Source organism: Pongo abelii, chromosome 18, assembly GCF_028885655.2.
Source record: "Pongo abelii isolate AG06213 chromosome 18, NHGRI_mPonAbe1-v2.0_pri, whole genome shotgun sequence".
In the NCBI taxonomy this organism is placed as follows: domain Eukaryota; kingdom Metazoa; phylum Chordata; class Mammalia; order Primates; family Hominidae; genus Pongo; species Pongo abelii.
The window spans coordinates 27,438,988-27,459,284 of NC_072003.2; the positions used below are offsets into that span (position 1 = coordinate 27,438,988).

The 20,297-nt window shown below is 46.2% G+C and overlaps 1 protein-coding gene across 2 annotated transcripts in view; it reads left to right on the top strand.

Moving 5' to 3' along the window:
- CACNG3 (calcium voltage-gated channel auxiliary subunit gamma 3) overlaps window positions 1–20,074 on the top strand; it is a 106,555-nt gene extending 86,481 nt beyond the window's left edge. Inside the window, 4 exon segments of one of the 2 annotated variants that reach the window (NM_001135419.1) lie at window positions 4,400–4,483; window positions 12,511–12,651; window positions 19,014–19,103; window positions 19,261–20,070. In NM_001135419.1, coding sequence (NP_001128891.1) covers window positions 4,400–4,483; window positions 12,511–12,651; window positions 19,014–19,103; window positions 19,261–19,640 — 695 coding nt within the window. In that variant the 3' untranslated portion in view covers window positions 19,641–20,070. 2 annotated transcript variants of the gene reach the window in all.
- Window positions 20,075–20,297: the final 223 nt, after the last annotated feature.

Below are 20,297 nucleotides of genomic sequence, written 5' to 3' on the forward strand. Positions count from 1 at the left end.
ACACACACAGATAAAACCGTAAAATGAAACAGTCTGCAACCCAGATTTGCCCCAGAAGCAAATATTATCTACTTTAGAAATACCAGCCTAGATTACATCTTCTATCCCAAGAAGTCCCAAACTCCCCTTTGCTTTCCATTTTTGCCTTCTTGGGACAGAAATCTTTAAACCAGGGACCAGCAAAATTGTTGTTAAAGAGCCAGAGAGTAAATATTTTCAGCTTTGCTCTCTCTGTGGCAAATACTGAACTCTGTTATAGTGGCATCAACAGGTTTTATTTACTTTAGTTCTCAAAATGGCTTCATGAGGAGCCTAATGTTATAATGAGGAAATTGAAGCAATATAAACAAATGGGCATGATTATCTTTCAATAAAATGTTATTTTCTGACGCTGAAATCTGAATTTCACATTTTTTTACCGGTCACAAATAATATTCTTTCGATTTTTTTTTCAACCATCTAAATATGCAAAAACCATTCTTGGCTCATGGGCTGTACAACCGTGGGTAGTAAGCTGCTTTAGACCATTAAAAACTGGTGACTGCAGGCCAGGCGCAGTGGCTCACGCCTGTAATCCCAGCACTTCAGGAGGCTGAGGCAGGTGGATCAGCTGAGGCCAGGAGTTCAAGACCAGCCTGGACAATATGGCAAAACCCTTTCTCTACTAAAAATAAAAAATTAGCTGGACATAGTGGTGCATGCCTGTAGTCCCAGCTACTTGGGAGGCTGAGGCAGGAGAATCGCTTGAACTGGGGAGGTGGAGGTTGCAGTGAGCTGTGATTACACCATTGCACTCCAGCCTGGGTGACAAGAGCGAAACTCTGCCTAAAAAACAAACAAACAACAACAACAACAAAACTAGTGACTGCGTCTCCAGGAGCTACTGACGTTTGCTGGTTCTAAGTCTTAGTTTCAAGCCGCCTGAAGCCACCATGAATAGGCCCATTTTGCAAGCAGATGCCCACACGTACGTAGTTCCTAATTCCTCAGTAATTCTGACTGGTCTGTATTTAGTAGTGTTCCCATTCCATCTTCACCTGAACACTTTCTTCCTTTGAAATCTTTCGTGGAAAACAGCAAATAATGAGGAGTACGGAAATCAACTAACAATGGATGGTGTCACTACCAACACCCTTCCCCTGCCCAGGCGCCCCTGGGACATGCCATGGGGAAGCATAGTTAATGGAGAAGCCACTGGTCCAGTTCATTGCCAACATAAATAGTAGGGGGTAGGCTAGAAAATGATCATGAAGCCACCAGGCAAAGAACTTAGCACAACACTGAGACTTGTTGAAGAGAGTGCAATTCATAATAGTAGTTAGGAACTTTGGGGTCAGCTGGTAAATGTCAAGCTGTGTCCTTGAGTAAATCAGTGACTTGGCTAAGCTTCAATTTCCTCCTTATATTAATAATATTGCCTCATTATAACATTAGGCACCTCAGGCCGGGCGTGGTGGCTCACGCCTGTAATCCCAGCACTTTGGGAGGCTGAGACGGGTAGATCATGAGGTCAGGAGATCGAGACCATCCTGGCTAACACAGTGAAACCCCATCTCTACTAGAAATACAAAAAATTAGCCAGGCATGGTGGCGGGTGCCTGTAATCCCAGCTACTCAGGAGGCTGAGGCAGGAGAATGGCGTGAACCCGGGAGGCAGAGCAAGCAGTGAGCTGAGATTGCACCACTGCACTCCAGCCTGGGCGACAGAGCAAGACTCCGTCTCAAAACAATAATAAATAAATAAAAATAAACAAATAACATTACGCACCTCATAAAGTCATTTAGATAGCTAAAGAGGATAAAACACATAAATGCAGCCGGGCGCAGTGGCTCACACCTGTAATCCCAGTGCTTTGGGAGGCTGAGGCTGGTGGTTCACCTGAGGTCAGGGGTTCAAGACCAGCCTGGCCAACGTGGTGAAACCTCATCTCTACTAAAAATACAAAAATTAGCCAGGAGTGGTGGTCGGGAGGCTGAGGCTCAAGAATCGCTTGAACCTGGGAGGTGGAGGTTGCAGCGAGTTGAGATCGTGCCACTGCACTCCAACCTGGGCAATAGAGCAAGACTCAGTTTCAGAAAAAAAAAAAAATCAAAAAAACGCGTAAATGCTTAGGATGGTAACTGGTGTATAGTAGGTGCACACATGTGTTACTTATTATGATTTCTTATCCAGTCAACTGGAAGGGGATGGGGCTTAAAACCAAACAGGAATATATAAATGAAACTCTAAAATATGAACAAGCATGAATAAGGTCTTTTTTTTCCAATATCAGGGAATAAATTATGGGTCTGTCTTTTTTCTAAGAATTTCCTTGAGTCTTCTCTCCTGAACCTCCTTCCTGGTTCTGAGTCTATTATTTGCCTGGTAAGCAGAGAATCAGAACCAAGGAGAAGTTCTACATATTCCAAGGTATTTATTATGAAATGGCTCTGGCCTGGAGCCTACTTATAGTAGAAATTAAATATATGACACTCTTACTTTTATGAGATCATAATAGACATCATGATAGTAGCCATAATAACAATGGCTACTATTCATAGTGTAATGGTGAAACCACAGCCTCTGAAACCTGGATCCAAAAATCAATTCCATCACTCACCGGCTGTGACACCATCTCCTCTGTGATTTTCCATTGTCTCATTATCAAATGTTAATATTAACAGCCTCTACCTCCTGGGGTGGTAAACAAGGGTAAATGAGATAAGGGATGTAAGGTTTCAGCTATGTGCCTGGCCAATTGGAAGCACTTAATAAGTGTCAGCCATTATTATGACATGCCTAGAGCTTTGCAAAAATTATCTCATGTTCATGTATAGCCTTATTTCATTCTTACAATAACTGTTCTGAAATACCAACGCAGCTCTGTCTGATTCTGAACCTTGTCCGTTTTCCACGACATCACAATGCCCGCCCCCCTGATTCCACTCCAGCTACACAGACAGGGAAAGGGACAAGAATGCATAATTTCTGGAAAATTTTTTGTCCTTTAAAAGAACTGGCAGAGCTATTAACTGCCCCCAGAGACTGGTTAACTGTCTAGTTAACTAACACCCAAAATGATGATTAAACATCCACACCTCAGCCGGGCAAGGTGGCTCATGCCTGTGATCCCAGCACTTTCGGAGGCCGAGGCAGGTGGATCACCTGAGGTCAGGAGTTCGAGATCAGCCTGGTCAACATGGTGAGACCCCATCTCTCCTAAAAATACAAAAATTAGCCGGGCATGGTGGCAGGTGCCTGTAATCCCAGCTACTCGGGAGGCTGAAGCAGGATAATCTCTTGAACCCGGGAGGCAGAGTTTGCAGTGAGCCGAGATCGTGCCATTGCAATCCAACCTGGGCGACAAGAGCAAAACTCCGTCTCAAACAAAACAAAAAAGACAGCAAACATGGACAGATGTTCAAGATGCATGTTCAGCAAATCTGAGGCTGCCAAAGGGGTGAACCTCATAGTGAGGGAAATGAGCTGTGATCCTTTGGGAGGGCAGAGAGGGAAAGGGAGTGTCCTGTGGTTAGATATGAACATCGTTGGGGAGAGTGGACTATTCTGGAATGCCTGGATTCAGCTCTTGATTGGAATGCCGGTTCTATTTAGGTTGGCGCAAAAGTAATTGCACAACTGCACAATTACTTTTACATCAACCTAAATAACTACTTACCTGAGTGATTTCAAGAAAAATTCTTAAGCCCTGTTTCCTCATTGGTAAAATGAGCAGAAAAAAATGATGTACTTGAATTCTACCAGCTTTTTCCTTCATTGACTGGAGGAGAGGGGAAAGATAAGATAGTCTTCATAATTAGTGTTTATGTTTCATGGTGTTTTTGCCCTTCTAAAGTGGATCCCAACATCATGCAAAATCTAAAAAGTAGCAAATTTCCATCTCCTGCTTTGTATTGTTTATCTTTTGCCTCTACTGGTCTCTTTTTTGTGCCCTAAAGAAACATGCTGTTGATGACTGATCCCATTGGCTCATGCCTATAATCCTAGCACTTCGGGAGGCTGAGGAAGGGAGGATCGCTTGTGGCCAGGAGTTTGAGGCCAGCCTGGGCAAGATAGTGAGACCTTTTGTTCTCACTATCAAAAAATGTTTAATTAGCCACGCATAGTGGCACATGCCTATAGTCCCAGCTACTTGGGAGGCTGGGGTGAGAGGATCACTTGAGCCCAAGAGTTCAAGACTGCAGTGAGCCATGATTGCACCACTGCACTCCAGCCTGGGCCACAGAATGAGACCCTGTCTCTAATAAAAAATAAAGGTGCTCTTGGGCCTACCAGCCCAACAACCCTACAGCCCCCAACAACCAGAGAAAGGATCTGCACATAGCGGTGAGGACCCAGGCTGGGCCCCTGGAGCTCTGTCTCCTCCCCCAGGCTCAGAACCCTTATCTGTTTCCACAGGGGCTTTCCGAGGCGTGTGCAAGAAAATCGATCACTTCCCTGAAGATGCTGACTATGAACAAGACACAGCCGAGTATCTCCTGCGTAAGTTCCCCGACTTCTCGGGTCTCTCTGGGAGGAAGGGATAGGCCCCTGCCATTACCCAGCTGCCTCTGAGTTGGAGGTTCCTCAGCATCTGTCCCTAGAAATGAATAAGTGCAAAGAAGCCCCATGTGCCAGTACACAGAGACATTCAAGTGGTTCTGAGAGCAAAGCCTCTTTAGTTTCAATGAATTAGAAACAGAAAGAAGAAGCAGGGGGTAGGGTGGGGGATGGTTCATGCCTGTAATCCTAGCACTCTGGGAGGCGGAGGCCAGAAAGGATCGCTTGAGCTCAGGAGGTCGAGATCAGCCTGGGCAATACAGCAAGACCCCATCGCTACAAAAAATTAAAAAATTAGCTGCATGTGGTGGCACACACCTGTAGTCCTAGCTACTCAGGAGGCTAAGGTGGGAGGATCATTTGAGCCCAGGGGATTGAGGCTGCAGTGAGCTATGATCATACCACTCAGTCCAGCCTGGGTGACAGAGTGAGACTGTCCCTGAAAAGAAGGAGAAAGAAAAGGAGAATGAGAAGGAGAAAGAGAAAGAGAAAGAAAGAGAAAGAGAAAGAAAGAGAAAGAGAAGGGAGGAAGGAAGACAGAAAAGTAGGTGAGTCAAAACTGAAAGGTTCTTTTTAGTCAGTTTAGGAGAAAAATCTAAGAAACTTTCTCTAACCTGAATGCAAGTTTTCACTTTCCCAGGAGGGTTGATTGGAGGTGCTAATGGCAGAGTGCTAATGGGTGACATGAGGTGCTAATGGGTGAGGTCCCAAGGAGCCAGGCCTAGGAGAATAAATACAAACCCAAGTTCACCTCTTCTTTGACTTCCCTCCAGTTTCAGTCCTACTGGGACAGAGCCAATGTCTCTGTAGGATTTTTCCAAAGTCAGTAACCTGGATATGACATGAACTGTCACAACTACAGCATGTAGGAGCCAAGAGAATGTGGTGGCTTTGAGCCAAGGCCTCTGGAATCTGGGCTTTGACCCTTGTTTGACTCTACTAGCTGGGTTGGACCTGGGGCAAATGGCTTTACCTCTCTAGTTCCTACCTTTCTTCATTTTTTCTGAAATGGAGATTATAATGTCATCTATCTGACAGGGTCATGAAAATTAGCTTGGGCCCAACACATAGTCAGGAGGCAATATGCATTAGCTCCCGTTTCTTGCATGGGATTAGCAATAGCAAAATTCACTGCAGAGATGAGCCTTCCATTGGTCAAGGCACAGAGAGAACTTGATTTGGGATTTTAATGTAATTTCTTCAGCAAGAATGTGTGTTGAACTCACGCAAAATAATGAGGCCAAGTGCAATGGCTCACACCTGTAATCCCAGCACTTTAGGAGGCCAAGGTGGGAGGATCACTTGAAGCCAGGAGTTCAAGACCAGTCTGGGCAACATAGTAAGTTGCCTACTCTACAGAAATTTTTTTTTTTTTTTTGATTATCCAGGCATGGTAGTGCACACCCTTAGTCCCAGCTACTTGGGAGGCTGAGGTGGGAGGATTGCTTGAGCCCAGGAAGCTGAGGCTGCAGTGCCATTGCAGTGATTGTGCCACTGCATTGATTGTGCCATTGCACTAATCAATAATATTGATTAGTGATTGGCTACAGGGTGTGGAGGATAGTGTCAGATGCAGCATTATTAGGTTAATTTATCCTACTTGTGGCAAAAGCCAGCAATTTCAAGAGAAGAGTACCCAGCTCAAAGAGGAGAGAAGGACACGATCACTGTCTCATTTTAATGTCTCTCTGGGCCTGATAATTAAAAGGACTTGCATTACTCAGATAAAAGTTGTTTTCTTTTCTCACCCCTCACATCAGCAGCTCAAAAAGATTCAGTGTGGAGAGCAAAATTAGCCACACTTAGAGATGTAGATTAACCAAAATTTGAGAGATGACACAGATCGCTTGCATCTTCTCAATAGAGAATGGCGTTAGTCATCACCAGTGGGGTTTTACCAAGAGTGCCCATAGATTTTCTTTGTTTTTCTTTTTTATGTTGATAAAACATGTTGACGTTTGCTCTGTCAGAGACTAAACAGAACTGTGACTTCTCTTCACAACTTGTATAGCTGATTTTAAGTTCTTCAGAGAGGCCCATAGCTTTTCTGACAAAGTATTTTTCTCTCGTCTGGGAAGATGTCCCTTCCTCTCTCCTCACCCCTAGCCCATGGTCCACCTAAGCTTCAGCAATAGCAGCAGAATTGGGCTAAGGTTAAGGAGAGGCCTTAATGAGCACACAGATTTCCTGCTGAGAGTTTTGGAATTCCTGATCCAGCCATGTAGGGCTGGGAGCACATTCCCGCAGGGTTCTCCCTGCCTGGCTGGTGTTCACTCTGCCAGTCCCTGTCCTGACCCACAACCCTGGAGGGATTGGGATTCTGCATATCAACTTTTCTGCTGTTTCCTCTTTCTCCTATGCTCTTTGGGGTAGGCTACACTATAAACCCATAGCAGTGTTACTGGAAAGGGGTCCAGATCCAGACCCCAAGACAGGGTTCTTGGATCTCACACAAGAAAGATTCAGGGTGAGTCCACAAAGTAGAGTGAAAGCAAGTTTATTAGAGAAGCAAAGAAACAAAAGAATGGCTACTCCATCGACAGAGCAGTGGCATGGACTGCTTGACCTAGTATATTATAGTTATTTCTTGATTAATGGTAAATAGGAGGCGAATTATTCATGAGTTTTCCAGGAAAGGGGCAGGCGATTACCGGAACTGAGGGTTCCTCCCACTTTAAGAACATAGGGTAACTTCTGACATTGCCATGGCATCTGTAAAGTGTCACAGCGCTGGTGAGAGTGTCTCTTCACATGCTAATGTATTATAATTAGCATATAATGAGCAGTGAGGATGACCAGAGGTCACTTTCATCACCATCTTGGTTTTGGTGGGTTTGGGCTGGCTTCTTCACTGCATCCTGTTTTACAGCAGAGTCATTGTGACCTGTATCTTGTGTTGACCCCCTATCTCATCCTGTGCTTGGGAATGCAGCCCAGCAGGTCTCAGCTTCTTTTTACCCATCCCCTATTCAAGATGGAGTCGCTCTGTTTCCAACGCCTCTGACAGCAGAAGGTTCAAAGCCCACAGGTTCTGTTGACTAGAGACTCCCACAACACAGCATTGGACTTGGAAAGTCCTATTCAGACTCCAATGGTGGGGCTACACTTGAACAAGCTTATGTCCCCACCCTTAAGACCTTAACTTAGCTCCGTATAGTTTGGGGAGGAGAAACAGGGAAGGAAGACAGTAAAAACTTCTTTGATCTTAAGTCACCATGTGTCCACTGGGCTAAAACAAATGCAAGGTGGACTTCCACTGACTTAGGAGAAAATGGCAGTAGAAAATTTCCTGTCTGAGGCAGACACTTATAGCCAGAGTTGACGGAATCTGCTTGTATCTTATTTGTGGGGCAAAGAGTGGGGTCTCCCCACCAATGGGTTCCCAAATGATGATTGCACCACTTGGGAAACAGTCACATTTACATATCTCCTATCCACATGTTTCAAACATAAACTTTTTTTTTTTTTTTTTTTTGAGATGGGGTCTTACTCTGTCATTCAGGCTGGAGTACAGTGGCACGATCATAGCTCACTGCACCCTCAAATTCCTAGGCTCAAACCTCTTGTGCTGGGACTACAGGCACCCACCACCACCATGTCTGGCTAATTTCTTTTTACATTTTTTGTAGAGCTGGGGTCCCCCTGTGTTGCCCAGGACTCCTGTCCTCAAACAATCCACCTGCCTTTGCCTCCCAAAGTGCTGAGATTACAGGCATGAGCCACTGTGCCAGGCCCAAATATCCATTTTTGTGTAACCAACACAGTTCAATAGCTTCAAACATTCAGATCATTTTCTTAGGGCACACATCAAAGGTTAATCATCCTTTGATTTTTTAAAAGGTATTCACTTTTTATTAATTACATTCATTACATTGAATATTCAAGCAATTCCTGTCAATATACAATGCAAATGATCCCTTTAAAGGTTAGTCCACAAGCCCCTAACAGGTGCTTGAAACCACTGGAGGAGACTTGCCCCTAATATTTGCAAGAGCCCAAGGCAAGAATCCAACTGGAAACCCATAGGTCATATGCGTACATTTTTACAAATTATAAATAAGTTGTGCCCACAGCTGGGCCCATTAAAAATAAGCTACACTCACATACAGAACCCCAGAGCTCACTCCCTGGGATGGCCCCGTCGACCTGGGAGCTAAAGGAACCAGGGGCCAGCTCTGTCTCCTGCAAGCCTGCATAATAGAACTGCAGGACTTTGCAGCAGGCCAGAACTCAGCAAGGACACTAATCATGCCTAACTAAAGTTAAGGGTTGATATAGCCAGGAAGGAAAACAGGAGGGGCAAGGAAGAGGATTTGGCCAACAGGCAGCAGGTGCATTTCATTTCATTGAAACTTACACATGTAAGTTTCTCAAGCTTCAGTTCATGGCCATCCAGCCTGTTAGAAAATTGGGCCAGTTTCAGTCAGGCATGGTGGCTCATGCCTGTAACCCCAGCACTTTTGGGAGGCCAAAGCGGGTGGATCATCTGAGGTCAGGAGTTCGAGACCAATCTGACTAATATGGTGAAACCCAGTCTCAACTAAAAATACAAAACTTAGGGTGGCATGATGGCATGCGCCTGTAGTCCCAGCTACTCGGGAAGCTGAGACAGGAGAATTGCTTGAACCCGGGTGGTGGAGGTTGCAGTGAGCCGAGATCGCACTATTACACTCCAGCATGGGTGACAGAGCGAGACTCCATCTAAAAAAGGAAGGGAAGGGAAGGGGGAAAGACGAAAGAAAGAAAAAAAAAGAAAGAAAGAAAGAGAGAGAGAGAGAAGGAAAGAAAGAAAGAAAAAGAAAGAAAGAAAGACAGAGAGAGAAAGAAAGAAAGAGAGAGAGAGGGAGGGAGGGAAGGAAGGAGAGAAAGAAGGAAAGAAAGAAAGAAAGAAAGAAAAAGAAAGAAAGAAAGAAAGAAAGAAAGAAGGAAGGATTGGGCAGTTTCAAAACCAAAGCAAAATCCCTTCCATCTTCTCTTTTTTTTTTTTTTGAGAGAGTCTCGCAGTGGTGCGATCTCGGCTCACTGCAAGCTCTGCCTGCCGGGTTCACACCATTCTCCTGCCTAGCCTCCTGAGTAGCTGGGACTACAGGCGCCCACCACCACACCTGGCTAATTTTTTGTATTTTTAGTAGAGACGGGGTTTCACCGTGTTAGCCAGGATGGTCTCGATCTCCTGACCTCCTCACGCCTGTGTGCCGTCAGCCCCCCACTTCAGGTCTCCTTCTTCATCCCTCCTAGGCCCACAGGTTAAATAAGTTACCAAATTTTCAGAAAACTGAAAACACAAGCAAATGAATGAAAGTCCAGTAGCAAATGAAAATGGCCAGAGCTAAACAGGCAGAAAAACACCTAGTGAATATGGAGGTTAAAGGCTTGAACACTGAGCAATGTGAACTAAGTTTTGAACCCCTGAGCCAAAATAAACTCGCGTCCCTCCCTGGCCCCACCCCATTGCCTTGCACGTGTCCTTGGTCAGGAGAGGCTCCTCCATTCGCTCAGCACCTAAGACCAAACACAACTCGCAGCTCATGGCCAATCCATCAGCGAATTCTGTTGGCTTTACTTTCAAAATATAAAGTACACCCTGAATCTGGCCACGTCTTACCATGTCTACCCCCCTAGTCCAAGCTATGAAGGGCTCTTGCCTGGGTTATGGGGTTTTTTGTTGTTGTTTGTTTGTTTGTTTGTTTGTTTGTTTGAGACAAGGTCTCACTCTGTTGCCCAGGCTGGAGTGCAGTGGTACGATTTCAGCTCACTGTAGCCTCCGCCTCCTGGGCTTAAGTGATCCTCCTACCTCAGCCCTCCAAGTAGCTGAGAACACAAGCACACACCACCATGCCTGGCTAATTTTTTATTTTTTTAGCAGAGATGGGGTTTTGCCATGTTGCCCAGGCTGATCTCAAATTCCTGACCTCAGGTGATCCTCCCGCCTCAGCCTCCCAAACTGCTGGGATTACAAGCGTGAGCCACTGCTCCCAGGCTTGCCTGGATTCTTGTGGTCCTACCTGTTACACAGGGCTCAGCCCTCAGAAGGGCCCCACCCTTGGTTCCATGCTCTGCTGTCACTATCTTGAAATTCTTAACAATTCTGGAACAAGAGGCCTCACTATTTTTTGTTTGTTTGTTCATTTGTTTTGAAACAGAGACTTGCTCTGTTGCCCAGGCTGGAGTGTAATGGCGCAATTTTCAGCTCACTGCAACCTCCACTTCCTGAGCTCAAGCAATTCTCCTCCCTCAGCCTCCCAAGTAGCTGGGATTACAGGTGCCCTCCACCGTGCCCAGCTGATTTTTGTATTTTTAGTAGAGACAGGTTTCACCATGTTGCCCAGGTTGGTCTTGAACTCCTGACCTCAGGTGATCCACCCACCTCTGCCTCTCAAAGTGTTGGGATTACAGGCGTGAGCCACCATGCCTGGCTAGGCATCACATTTTTGTGTTGCACAAGGCCCTGTAAATTATGCAGCTGGTCCTGCCTGTCATTGCTACTAGAGTGTAAGCCCCTTGATGACAGGACCCCTGGCTCCTTGGTAAACCAATGAGCACAGAATTTATTCAGCTGATGTATTCTGGCCTGGACCCACCAGAAAATACTCTTATACTGGATGGGTAAATACTGGGACCCCATCACATGGGGCCCCTCTCCCAGGACCTTAGGGCCTTCCATGATCCAGAAAGTATTTAATAAGAAGCTGACACACGGACCTCCAGGACTCTGCTTTGACTCCTCAGCCAGTGTCCCATTTGAAGGGCAGTGCCTGCACCCTTGCGGCGGTTAAACATGTCAGCTATGACTGCAGCACCCGTCACAACACCTAACATCTATTAGGTGCTCAAGAAATATTTGTCAAATGAATAAGCAAATTCATTTGTTCATTCGTGACTAAATGGGTATTCAATGGGTATTGTCACACTCTCTACTATGCAAATGTAGATGCATGCAGGGAAAGATTCTGCATTTTAATGAGCAGCATGTGGTCTGATGGGAGTCCCTGTATGCAGGGCTGGCTGCGTCATTTGCAGGGTCCAGTGTGAAATGAAAATCCTGGGCTCTTAGGCTGGGCGCAGTGGCTCATGCCTATAATCCCAGCACTTTGAGAGGTTGAGGCGGGAAGATTGCTTGAGGCCAGGAGTTCTAGACCAGCCTGGGTAACTTGGTGAGATCCCATCTCTACAAAAAATACAAAAATCAGCCAGGCATGGTGGCACATGCCTGTAGTTCCAGCTACTAGAGAGGCTGAGGCAGGAGGATTGCCTGAGCCTGGAAGGTGAGGCTACAGTGAGCCATGATTGCACCACTGCACTCCAGCCAGAGTGACAGAACAAGCATCATCTCAAAAAAACCTCAGGCAAAAAACAAAACAGAACAAAAAACTTTTAATTTTTTCTGCAATTGCTCTCGATCTATCATGGTGTTTTCTATTTGCCGTTTAATATCACCCTCCTTGGGTGCAGGGACATTCTCCTGGTGAGTGCAAACCCTCCCAGGAACCTGAGGCTTGCACCCAACTCTGACTCTCCTTGTGTCCGTGCCTGGGCTCCCACCAAGGGCAAAGTGGGGGCAGTAGTCGCTGGGCTGAGGAGGGAGAATGGGCGTTTGAGAGCCTTTTCCAGGGAGGCAGGGAGGTGGGAAGATGTTGGTGATAGGTGGGGAGGTAGAGAGTGGGGTTCCACATAAGTCAAGTCTCCAAGCCCCAGCGCATGTGTCATTGTCCCATCAGACTTCACTTATAAAACACATATTCAATTATAAAATTGTTAAGACTCTCAGAACGGTGACTGTAGAGCATCAACCCCAAGTGCCAAGACTCCTTCTAAGCACAGGCCCTGAGCGCCTGGTCTCATGCCCATGTTAGGCATGGGCTCTGTTCTCCTCCTGTGCTGCCTTCCTCTCAGGCACTCCTACGCTTGCAATGGGAGGACCCCAGGGGCAGGCTGGGCACAAGCAGAAGCCTCTCTCCTTCTCTCCGCAGGAGCTGTGAGGGCCTCCAGTGTCTTCCCCATCCTCAGTGTCACGCTGCTGTTCTTCGGCGGGCTCTGCGTGGCAGCCAGTGAGTTCCACCGCAGCAGACACAACGTCATTCTCAGCGCGGGCATCTTTTTTGTCTCTGCAGGTGAGTGTCTGGCCCCAGCCCTGAGATCTTCACAGATACCAAACCGAAGCCAGGGCCACATGGAGGAAGCAATGCTATTCAGGGCTCCCTCCAGGGAAGGAGCAAGAAAATGTTCCAGTTGTTGTGCTAAGGATGAGAACTCAAAGAATTTAATTAGAACCAAAGATGCCAAAACTCTAGCTAAAGCCAGCATGAAGGAAAAACAGGGAGGAAACAGCATGGCAGGATCAGCTGAGATTGAAACAGAGAGAGGGAAGAAGAAAGGGGCAGGAGAGAGAAACAGAAAAGGAGAGAGAGATTTATGAGTGTACATACATGCTTGCTGCTTGCATATGTGGTACGTGTGAACTGATTGACTGGGAAGGCTAAAGCAGGAGGATTGTTTGAGCCCAGGAGTTCGAGACCAGCCTGGGCAGCACAGTGAGACCCTCATCTCTATAAAAAACAATTTTAATTAAAAAATTAGCTGGGTGTGGTGGTGCACACCTGTGGTCCCAGCTACTCAGGAAGCTGAGGTGGGAGGATCGCTTGAGCCCAGGACGTCAAGGCTGCAGTGAGCCAAGATCTTGCCACTCCACTCCAGCCTGGGTGACAAAGTGAAGTCTCATCTCTAAAAAATAAATAAGTCAAATGTAAAAATATAGAGTTGCATTTTTGTGTTCACTTGGGCATGTTAATATACGATCTCTGGCCCTTTGAGATTTGTGTTTGACAGCTAATTATTGTTCAAGCCTCTCTTACTCGCCATTTTGTACTCTCCTCCACTGTTCCTATGCCAATCAACACTCTGCCATCACCCTGCAAAGTTTGAAAGTCATCACGAGAGTCCAGCCCCATCCAGCTTTTGAAGTACTCAAATCCTCATATCATTCCAAGCATCTCTGGGAACAAGGTAAAGACCAGCAGCCCAAGATGCTCTGGGGGAAGACCTTACAGTCAATAGGAGCCCTGACCAGAAGAAGGCACAGGGTGGCAAGAAGGCTGAGAGACAACTTTCAGAAAAGGGTCCTGTTAAAGGGTCCTCTTCTCTGCCTTCTTTTACCACCCTCCACCTCCATCCCTTCACTGGTGTCCTGTCTTCCTTGCTTCCCTCTGGGTTTTCATCCTGCATCCTTGCTTTCATCCCTTTACCAGCTCTTCCTACCTCACTCCTCTTGGGATGGATCAGTGCCATCTGGATGAAATGCTTTAGAGAAGAAAAGAACAGGGCAGGGATGGAGGAAGACGGGGCTGGACTCTGGTGATGACTTTCAAACTTTGCAAGGTGATGGCAGAGTACTGATTGGGATGGGGACAGCGGTGGAGAGTATAAAATGGTGAGGAAGAGTGGCTTGCAACCCCCCTGGATTTCAATCCTGGATCCACCAATCAGGCCTTGGGAAATGTGATCATCTCTCTGTAATTTGGTTTCCTTCACTATAACATGGCAAATAATAATAGTACCAACTGCAGCTGGGCTTAGTGGCTCGTGCCTGTAATCCCAGCACTTTGGAAGGCCGAGGCAGAAGAATCACTTGAGCACAGGTCTTCAAGACTAGCCTAGGCAACATTGCGAGACCCGATCTGCACAAAAGTTTAAAAATTAGCTAGGCCTGGTCGTGGGTGCCTATAGTTCCAGGTAGTCAGGAGGCTTAGGTGGGAGGATTGCTAGAGCCCGGGAGGTCAAGGCTGCAGTGAGTCATGATCACACCACTGCACTCCAGCCTGGGTGACAGAGCAAGACCCTGTCTCAAAATAGTCGTAATCATAATGATAATAGTACCAGCTGCATGGGGTTTGCTGGAAGGAGACTGTATTAGTTTGTTCTCACACTGCTAATAAAGACATACCCGAGACTCGGTAATTTATAAAGGAAAGAAGTTTAATTGACTCACAGTTCCACCTGGTTGGGGAGGCCTCACAATAATGGTGGAAGGCGAAGGAAGAGCAAAATCATGTCTTAACATGGCAGCAGGCAAGACAGCTTGTGCAAGAGAACTCCCCTTTATAAAATCACCAGATCACGCCTGTAATCCCAGCACTTTGGAAGGCTGAGGCGGGTGGATCATGAGGTCGGGAGTTCAAGACCATCCTGGCCAACATGGTGAAACCTGTCTCTACTGAAAATACAAAAATTAGCTGGGCGTGGTGGTGCACGCCTGTAGTCCCAGTTACTTGGGAGGCTGAGGCAGGAGAATCTCTTGAACCCAGGAGGCAGAGTTTGCAGTGAGCCAAGATCGCCCCACTGCACTTCAGCCTGGTGACAGAGTGAGACTCCATCTTGAAAAAAAAAAAAAAAAAAGCCATCAGCTCTCATGAGACTTATTCATTACCATAAGAACAGTATGGGGAAAACTCCTCCCTTGATTCAATTATCTCCACCTGGCTCCACCCTTTACACATGGGGATTATTAAAATTCAAGGTGAGATTTGTGTGGGGACAGATTGCCAAACCATATCAGAGACTTAACAGAGAAAGCACAATATTATTTTCTAGTATTAGAAAAGGAGCAACAACACGGTTCCAAAATCTGGAGCCCCACAAGATCTTGCTCGAATTCCTTCCCCACTGCTTCCCCTTCTGTGAGATGAGAAAGGGAGACTGTCTAAAGCTGAGTCTCTGGGAACCGACTCAAGCAACAGACCAGAAAGAAAACTGCCATCTTGCCCCAGGGGAATGAGATCAGCCCACAGGTGGCAGTGGCCTCTACCTTGCTCTGTGTGGACAGATGTTAGCATCTGGCAAACCCAGGGACTTGTTTTGTCTTGGGGCACGCTCCTGTCACTGGTGGCCCCGTCCAGATCTCCCGGCTGCTTGGCCGATCCAGAGGATCAGTACCAGTGTCATGCTGATGTGAGAGTTTCCTAAGAACAAGAGAAGATCATTATTTTGTCCCCCAAGGGGATTGTTAGGGAAGAGTGTGTCACCAGCAACTTTCTTCTCACAAGAGGTATTGTGAGGGATGGCAGGTAGGTTAGACACGTAGGAACTAGAAAGCGTGTGAGTGTGTGGAGGAAGCCTGACGGGAAGGCAGAGGCTTGGGGTCTAATCCTAGACCCTTCCACTGATCTCCCTAAAGAACCTGAAGATCTTGTTTTTCCACCTCTAAAATGAAAGGATTGGAGGATTCACTACTCTCTAAGGCTGTTTTTTGCTCATCTACACTAAGGTTGATCATTTGAGGCAAGCAATTAACAACCCTTTAAATCGGTAAATAAGAGTGCTGGGGGGAAAAAAGAGAAAACAATTCTTTATTGAGCACCTACTATGTGTCAGATACTATGCAGAATGCCCAAGAGTGTAAGCTCTGAAGTCAGGCTGCCTGGTGCAAGCCTAGCTCTACTACTTTCCTGCTGTGTGACCTTGGGCAAGTCACTTAATCCTTCTGTGCTTCCATTTATTTCCCCATCTGAAAAATGAGAATCATAATGGCCACACCTCTTGAAGCTGTTAAGAGGATTAAATAAGTTGGTATTGATAAAGTGCCCAGAGTGGTGCTTATCATCCGGTATGTGTTCAACACATAGTAGCTGTTATCATATACAATGTACCATTTAATTCTCATATCAACTCCACTCATTCACTCATTCAACAAATATGCATTGCCCTCTTGCTATGAATCAGACTCTGGGCTGGGAGTTACAGCCATAGCAACGAAGGAGATAAGCCTAGTCCCTGCCCTCAGGGAGTTTACAGTCTGAAAGTAGGACAAAGCAATTGCCTACTCAGATCTTGTTTTCCCTAAGCCTTGTTACTGAAATCTAAATCCACCGTGGCTAAGAGCTCTGGATTCAAATCTCACTTCAACCATTTTCTATTAGGTTGATGCAAAAATAATTGTGGTTTTTACAATTACTTTTAATTTAATGGCTGTGCTCTACATGGGAAGTTACTTACCTTCTCTGTGTCTGTTTCCCCATCTGTAAAAGAGAAATCATTTTTTAAGTGGGCCTGCTGCAATGGTTAATAGGTATGATGCATATAAAGATTTTGCACAGTGCCTGGCACATGGTAAGCCCCCTGTAAACAATTGGCAACTCGCTTGGCTTCCTATCAGCTTAGTCTGACATCTGAGCCTCTCTTTGAACTTCTTTCTTTGCTTCCCCACTCCCCCCCACCCACCACGCTGCCCCCAGAAAGACCTTCTTTGGGGACTTTCCAAACTTTGCCACCAAAATATTCCTCATGGCAGAGGAGAGAAAAAACATGGCCCGGGGGAGTCAGGGGGCATCAATAGAAGCCACCTTCATTGAGCTGAGACGTCTTTGAAGTCTGACTCCCATTTAACTTAAAAATTCATGTGAATTCTGCCTTCTCCTCCTTATTATATCCATGTTCATTTTAATATAAAAGAATATGTCTTCCCTACTCATCTTCAAGCCAAATTGACACTCCAGGAAGAGGAGCCGTTTGTCACCCTGTGGTTTCTTGCAGCCTGACACAGAGCTGGATGTGTCAACCCGCATAATAAGAAATAGCTCAGTGATGAGAACTTGCTACCTACCTGCTGAATGTCTGTGCTGGGTACAGCCAAGAGGAGGCAGGAGAGAAGCAGCAGATTTTAGCCCTGTACTCTGGAGACAAATTTTAGATGAAATATAATGAGAAGTCCTATTCAAAATATTGAGGCTGGGCATGACGGCTCATGTCTGTAATCCCAACATTTTGAGAAGCCAGAGTGGGAGGATCACTTGAGGCCAGGAGTTCAAAACCAGACTGGGTAACATAGCAAGACCCCATTTCTAAAAAAAAAAAAAAAAAATTAACTTAGTTGTGCTTGGTAGCACATACCTGTAGTCCCAGCTATTCAGGAGGCTGAGGAGGGAGGATGCCTTTAGCCCAGGAGGTTGAGGTTACAATGAGCTATAATTGTTCCACTGCACTCCAGCCTGGGTAAGAGAACAAGATCCCATCTTTAAAAAAAATCTAATAATCCTAATGCATGTGCACCAGCTAAGCAGAAGGGTGGCACTGGAGCACAGTCCTGTGTCTCCTGCTCTGCCAAGCTTTAACCCTTTGGTTGCTGGACTGTAAGGAGATCTTGGGGATGCCCACAAAGAGTACGGAACATTCAAGGAATAGAGAGAGAATTCAGGAGGCTCCTGGAAATGGTTATTCACCAACTGTTGTCGAAAACTATAATGAGGGACAACCTCCATTTAGCACCACCCTACAGGTAGCCTAAATTTGGAGGCAAAGAGATGCCAGCTGGTGTACCAACAACCTCCATGAGTCATTGTTGGCACCAAGCCCTGGATGAGGCCCTTGAAACAAAGGGACAAAAAGAGACATATCCCCTTCAGAGTAAGAACATGAGAAAGGTAGGCAGAGATGTGCACAGCCCTCCAAACCTCCTGCTCCTACTGACCACTACCTAGGAAACTGATTCCTCTCCAGTGGGCTAAGCAGCTATTTCCAACAATATTGGCACTTTGGGAAGCTAAGTCGCAAGCCTCGCCTGTTGGAGGTAACAGCTTCCTGCTCCCCAAGTCCTGGTGCCCTGGTGCTCAAACAACAGCTGATCTGAAGCATTATCATATCCTGTGCAGATAAAAAGACTTGGTAAGCTCCCACCTCTTCCCCATGTGTTTATTTATTGTCCCAAATTGTAGCTGCAGACCCATACATTCCCACCGAGCAGCTCCATTTGGATTTTCCATAAGCACTTCCAACTTAATGTGTTCAAACCTCCTCTTTTATCTAAAGCTGGATTCTCTGCTGCCTCTTATTTGAGCTCAAAATGCCACCAGCCTCCCAGGCATCCAAGTTAGAACCCTAGTAAGTCATTCTCAATGGCTTCTCTCACATGCCATCGTCAACAGTCTTTCGTCTCCTGGCTTACCCCTATTTAATTTTCAGGATCCGGCTCAAATGTCACCTCATCTTCAGTGCCAGGTTCTTAGTCTTTTTCTCTCCTTCTCTTCCTGAACAATTTTTATGTGTCTCCGGTAGAACCCTTACTGTATTTTCCTGTAATTGCATTTACATGTCAGTCTTTGCTACTAATGGTAAAGAATTCAAGGGCAGGGGCGTGTATCTTGTTCATTTTACAATCTTCATGACTTAGTGCCAAAGATTAAGTGTTGATGAGATGAATTGCTTCTAAGGGAAAAATAAGTGCATTCTGAGTTCTTCTGTACTTGCTGTAGGAGTAGGGTGTATTCTTCAGCTGAATACACATTGCCTGGAACTGAGCAGCAGAATTCTTCATTTCCTAAGTGACAGACCATGCAAGAAGAGCTAGGTGGTTGGATTTCCCAGCTATAATCCATTCTCCTCTCTCCCCATTACCTCCACATGTTCTATAAATATTTTAAGATGGAAAGTGACAGTTCTCTCCGAGGTGTATAAAGGACATGTTTTTCTTTTCCCCTTCTCTTAGGGTTAAGCAACATCATTGGCATCATAGTTTATATATCAGCCAACGCCGGAGACCCCGGGCAGCGTGACTCCAAAAAAAGTTACTCCTATGGTTGGTCCTTTTATTTCGGAGCCTTCTCTTTCATCATCGCAGAAATTGTAGGAGTGGTTGCTGTGCACATCTATATTGAAAAACATCAGCAGTTACGAGCCAAATCCCACTCGGAGTTCCTGAAGAAATCTACTTTTGCCCGCCTCCCACCCTACAGGTATCGATTCCGGAGGCGGTCAAGTTCTCGCTCCACGGAGCCCAGATCCCGAGACCTGTCTCCCATCAGCAAAGGCTTCCACACCATCCCTTCCACTGACATCTCGATGTTCACCCTCTCCCGGGACCCCTCAAAGATCACCATGGGGACCCTCCTCAACTCCGACCGGGACCACGCTTTTCTACAGTTCCACAATTCCACACCCAAAGAGTTCAAAGAGTCACTGCATAATAATCCGGCCAACAGGCGCACCACGCCCGTCTGAACTGACCTCTGACCTCTGCCCCACGCCCAGCACAGCCTTGGGGGAAGTGTACAGAGATGTCTCTGAGGTTGCATGGCATGGTCCTTGTGATGGTATTACTTTTTACAAAGAATGAAACCAAATGGACTCAGCCCTCTCCCAAATTTTCCCCTCACCCTCCAAGTCCTAACCCCTCCATCCTCCCTAACTTTTCAAGCCAATCCCTTAATGTCATTCCTCTCTCTGTGTATCTGTGCCAGATGTTTTCCTTTCTTCCTTCTTTACTGGAAGGACCTCCACATTCTTCCCTCCTTGGAAGAGGACTTTACTAAAAGTCACGGGTGGTGGCCAGGGGGGATTTCCGAATCTCCATCAGGCGCGTTAATAGTTGTCCCCATTGTCTACCCACACAAATCCTCAGGAAACCAACCACCTCACAGGTGGCCCTGAGGGAGGCATTCACCTTTACGTGTTAGAAAAACATGACCAGAAATCAAAGATGTCAGAGCCCCGAAGCAGCTAATGTAATAAGCACTCATGTTATTAAAGGTTTTGCCTTGTCGTAACCAACCGAGCTGGGGTGTTTTGTTTCTTTTGGGTGTTTCCTACACAAACTCACTCCCCTGCCTCCAAACTGGCTCATGTCCATCTTGGAAGCTGAACTTTGCTCATCCACACTTGAGCCACTGGAAGGATCTCCCTGCACCTTTGGAAGCTAGTAAGGTATTCCCACAAATGTCCGAATCAGTGCGTCCTTCTACTTGAATTCCTGGAGGCTACCTGGGGGTAAGTG